General features: G+C 42.4%; 1 protein-coding gene across 2 annotated transcripts in view; it reads right to left on the reverse strand.

The window, feature by feature from the left end:
- Nucleotides 1–3,355, reverse strand: part of LOC133643628 (metabotropic glutamate receptor 4-like) — a 487,563-nt gene extending 484,208 nt beyond the window's left edge. For both annotated transcript variants that reach the window (XM_062038295.1, XM_062038294.1), the window contains exon 1: nt 2,616–3,355. In XM_062038295.1, coding sequence (XP_061894279.1) covers nt 2,616–3,122 — 507 coding nt within the window. In that variant the 5' untranslated portion in view covers nt 3,123–3,355. The remainder of the gene's footprint in view (nt 1–2,615) is intronic.
- Between the last annotated feature and the right edge of the window lie 1,682 nt (nt 3,356–5,037).

The following is a 5,037-nucleotide window of genomic DNA, read 5'->3' on the forward strand; positions in this document are numbered from 1 at the left end:
ACTGCACTTTTCATTAAGACAAGAACACATGTCTTTTTTTTTGGTTTGTTTTTTATTTTAAAGATGATAAGAAATGGACAAGCGGTAGAAAATGGAAACGCTTCGAAGATGCGGCTAATGGAAGTCAGCGTTGTAGTTTCAAAGTCTCTAAAACAACTTCAAAACCCTCCATTAACGTTTGATATACACAATACAAGTATATATATATATATTATGTATTAGTATGTTTAACAATAATGTATATATTGATATATTATGCACGGTATAATATTTACCGTATTTTGGTCATTTTAATTAATGCCGGAACTAATTCCTCACCGCATTGATTTCCGTTGACATAGCAATGCACTTTTGACTTCTAGCAACAAATGTGTCCGTCTTTTAATCATGGCAGAATCAGTAGCAAACAACAAAGAGCACCATTTTTGTACAAATGAGGATTCACAACTTTTTGAAGCTGAATATACAGAGGATGAACTGCTGCTTATAGAAACAAGCACAAAGGAAGAGCGATAAAATAGAATAGAATAGTATAGATCTTTATTGTCATTGTACATTGTACAACGTAATTGCAAGCAAACTAATTTAGTGCATATTCATAATAACACATAAAAACATAAGAACATGGTACTAAGATAAATAGATAAAAATACATAAAATACATAAAAATACCAACTCACATGCACAGTGAGACGTTGGAGCAAACGGAAGCAAAGAGAGTGAGATGAAAGTGTATCAAAGCTGTAAAATTTGGAATTTGAAGCTATTCTATTTCAACATAAATGGAGTGCTCACCAAAATAAACTGGAAAAAACATCCCTGGCCAGCTGGACCAAGCACACAACTGTTGATCGAGTGAGTCACACTTTATATTGATCATGATCATGTTCGTGTATTATTGCTACTACAGTACATACTCTGTCTGGCTAGCTGTGTATGAACAAAACATGAAATATTACTTTACATTTACTGTAACATTATTGTTCATGTTTTTTCCACTCAGTACAGATTGCTGTCCTATCCCAAACTCAAACGAATTTCATGTTGACGTAGAAGCTAGCTTTTCTCTTTCCGTAGTTAGCTTTTACGGCTAATACCGTAGCACGCCGATGCGTTAGTACGCTGGAAAAAATAGTTCCTCGGTGTTCACTCTTACAATAACAATGTTGTTACAGTTTGTTATTATACAGGTTACAGAAGTATTGTTGACGCTTTTTGAACGCAATTTTAAAGTGATTTAGAGGTAGAATTGATTGCTAACATTAGCTGCATTGCTAGCCACCTAGAACAAGACTATTTTTATGTTAGAATGCGAAAAAAAACACAAATATTTTGTCTTCTTGGTTCTTATAAGGATTGTGAACGATAGGCAACATTCCGAAAAAGTGTAGTTCCCCTTTAAGAGATCAGCTTTGCGTGCGCTATCAACTTTGCACCTGTTTTAAATGATCCCACGCAAATGTTTAGTAGATAATTCCAAAAAAAAAGTGCAGTTCCCCTTTAAGGAACTGTTCAAAAAGAATATAATCCGAGAGAAAACTAGAGTTTCTATTCATCAACACCTGCTTTCCCTGACTGCGTCACTGATAGCACTGCCGTCGTGGTCCAGTCAAAATGTGAGCCATGTGTCCGATTTAAAGTCCACTCCCAACATAGTGAAGAGAAGATTATTATTCACCATGAGGACGGCGTGGCGCTGTTGGGAGAGTGGCCGTGCCAGCAACCTGAAGGGTTCCTGGTTTGATCCCCACCTTCTACCAACCTCGTCACGTCCGTTGTGTCCTTAAGCAAGACACTTCACCCTTGCTCCTGATGGGTCGTGGTTAGGCCCTTGCATGGCAGCTCCCGCCATCAGTGTGTGAAAGTGTGTGTGAATGGGTGAATGTGGAAATAGTGTCAAAGCCCTTTGAGTACCTTGAAGGTAGAAAAGCGCTATTTACCATTTACCATTTTACCAACGATATGAATTAATCCCATTTTACGAGGATCCACATCATTGTCAGAAGTTCGTATGACACACCAAATACCAGAGGCATTTGTAGGAAAGGTTTGTTCGCCCTGTTCAAGGTAAGGGCGAACAAACCTTTCTAATTATCAACACCTGCCTTTCCTGACTGCGTCACTGATAGCACTGCCATCGTGGTCCAGTCAAAATGTGAGCCATGTGTCCGATTTAAAGTCCGCTCCCAACGTGCGGGTCCAGCTAGTGAAGAGAAGATTATTATTCACCATGGGGACGGCGTGGCGCGGTTGGGAGAGTGGCTATGCCAGCAACCTGAGGGTTTCCTGGTTGGATCCCCACCTTCTACCAACCTCGTCACATCCGTTGTGTCCTTGAGCAAGACACTTCACCCTTGCTGCTGATGGGTGGTGGTTAGGGCCTAGCATGGCAGCTCCTGCCATCAGTGTGTGAATGTGTGTGTGAATGGGTGAATGTGGAAATAGTGTCAAAGGGCTTTGAGTACCTTGAAGGTAGAGTATAACCCATTTACCATTTACCATTTTACCAAAGATACAAAGTAATCCTGTTTTACGAGGATCCACATCATTGTCAGAAGTTCGTAGGACACACCAAATATCAGCGACATTTGTAGGAAAGGTTTGTTCGCCCTTACCTTGAACAGCCGCAGTATGTTTGCCACCATGATGGACACGGAGCTGGAAGAGGCTCCGATCACCCCCACCACCCGCTCCGGTTTGGTGATGATGGGCGCCCCGCCGCCCAGACACTTGACGTCGGTGCCGTCCTTCTCGATCAGCGCCTGCACGAAGGTGAGCGACTGCTCCAGAGCGTGGGTGTCCCGGGAGCAGGTGTCCAGGATCCGGGCCCCCAGCGTGATGTTGGGCAGCAGGTTGTTGTCATTGTTGATGCGGTCCAGGGCGAAGAGCATGGCCTCCAGGCGGTGGATGCCCTTCTCCTTCTTCAGCTCGCCGCAGGGCTTGCCGTCGTGGCCCCTGGCGTGCACCGGGAAGAGTCCGCCCAGGGATATGTCGCCGTCGATGCGGATGGAGTTGAGGTGCGTATGGCCCGGACCTTTGGCTTTGGCGGCCTGAGAGGCCTCGAGGGAGCCGTGGAGGAGCAGCAGCAGGAGAAGAGCCCTGCGAGGCGAGCTCTGAAACATGATGGCGCCAAACCCGTCACAGAATAGAAGCCGGTCCTCGGCTGACGCTGGCCGCGGGGTTAATTGCTCTCCAAGCAGCTGGCACAGGAACGGCGTCCTCTCATGTCTCCACTTCCTCCCTCACTCCATCATCTCCACCAACGTTTGGCTTGTTTCAACCTGCGCAGATCTTTCATGGGGCCAAGAACAAAGGTGAAAGATAAGCGGTGTTTTTCTTCTGCCTTCGATTCCTTCCGTCCACTCGCCGCCGCCGGTTTTAATCTCGGCCGTCCCCCGCGGGCGGGGATCTGGTATATGTCAGAGCCCCGGGGTGCACTCACGTCCGGCAGCCCGACGGTGAACTCCTGCAAGATGAAAAGAAGGAGAGTTTGAGAGCAGAGAACAGAGGGAAGGATTTGTGTTGGCTGGACTTTTTCAAGACTTCTGTTTTTCTTGTGTTCTGATTGAAGTGAATTAATTAACTCACATTATGTTCTGCATATGCTGAATGTTTATGTTCACCTTGGAAAAAGCAAACCACCAGGTTTAATTAAATAATGGTATTTCAGTTTGAGCCCCTAAGTTTGATATTCACAGGTGGATTGGATCACAAGCCCTAAGTGGGACTTCGGAATGCAAAAGTGATAACCCTAAACTTGAGAAAAGACTAACTCTCTAGCTCAACGCCAACATTTGAGTTATGACTTAAAGCAGTTGTTTTCCAGACACTTACACACGAATATCTCCTTTTATGGTCAGGATATGCTCGCCTGACTTAGCACAAAGGAGGAATATAAAAACGGATTCTCCAGTTGGGAGTCCTCCATTTTTTTTAGACCGGAGTTCCTCCAGGTACTGCAGACCTGTTTAATGACGCTCGCTTGTATTAAAGCAACTTTTTCTCCGACATCTCTTTTGATCCAGCCGTACTGCCGTGTTGTCCTCCTGCCCGGGAGGGGGTGACAAGACCAGCATAATGTATGAATTTGCCTCTGGATTTCATTATTAGTTATATAAATTGTTTTAAGACTGTCCACTTTACAGAAAAACTTTACACTTACAAAATGTTTCTGTAAAATTATGTGGATTTTTTTTTATTTCTTACAACATTTTACGGTAAAAAGGAAAAACCGTACCACTGTTTAGTTTTTTTTAACGGAAAAATCTGGCAGCTTAGTTGCCAGAATTTTTGTGTTGCATTGATATTGGTTTTTACAACATGATATTATTCATGGAAAAACAGTACAAGTTTTTTTTTTTATTCTGGCAATTTATCTGCCAGTTTTTCTACCGTAAAACGAATGTACCGTCTTTCCATTAACAGTAATACACCGTTAAAAACAACACCCGTAGATTTTTCAGTCAAAGACTGACAGCTCAGTCAACAGAATTTTAACGCAAAAAACAGTTGTAGTTTTTTTTTTTCAATTTACAGTAATATGCTGTAAAGAACAACGCAATATTTATTGTCATTTTTATACATTTGATGGGTAGTTTGCTATAAAGTTAAGTATTTTATTTAGACAAAAACATGTTTGGAAAGTATGATAATATACTGTAATATTTGTTGCAATATTGGATACTATTAAAGTTCCAAAGGTATGCAATTTCAAGCAGTACATATATTTTTGCCGTCAAAATGAAAAAAATCAATTTCATTTAGTGAGAAAATATTAACTACTTTATTGACACATCATTTCCAGGTGTTTGCGGGCCAAATAAAATGATGTGGCAGACCAAAAATACAGTCGTGACATCACATGGACAAAGATCAGGCCTTCTGGAGGAAAGTTCTGTGGTCAGATGAAACAAAAATGGAGCTGTTCGGCCACAATACCCAGCAATATGTTTGGAGGAGAAAAGGTGAGGCCTTTAAACCCCAGGAACACCATGCCTACCGTCAATCATGGTGGTGATAGTATTATGCTCTGGGCCT

The sequence above is a fragment of the Entelurus aequoreus genome, linkage group LG26, assembly GCF_033978785.1.
Source record: "Entelurus aequoreus isolate RoL-2023_Sb linkage group LG26, RoL_Eaeq_v1.1, whole genome shotgun sequence".
NCBI classification, from domain to species: domain Eukaryota; kingdom Metazoa; phylum Chordata; class Actinopteri; order Syngnathiformes; family Syngnathidae; genus Entelurus; species Entelurus aequoreus.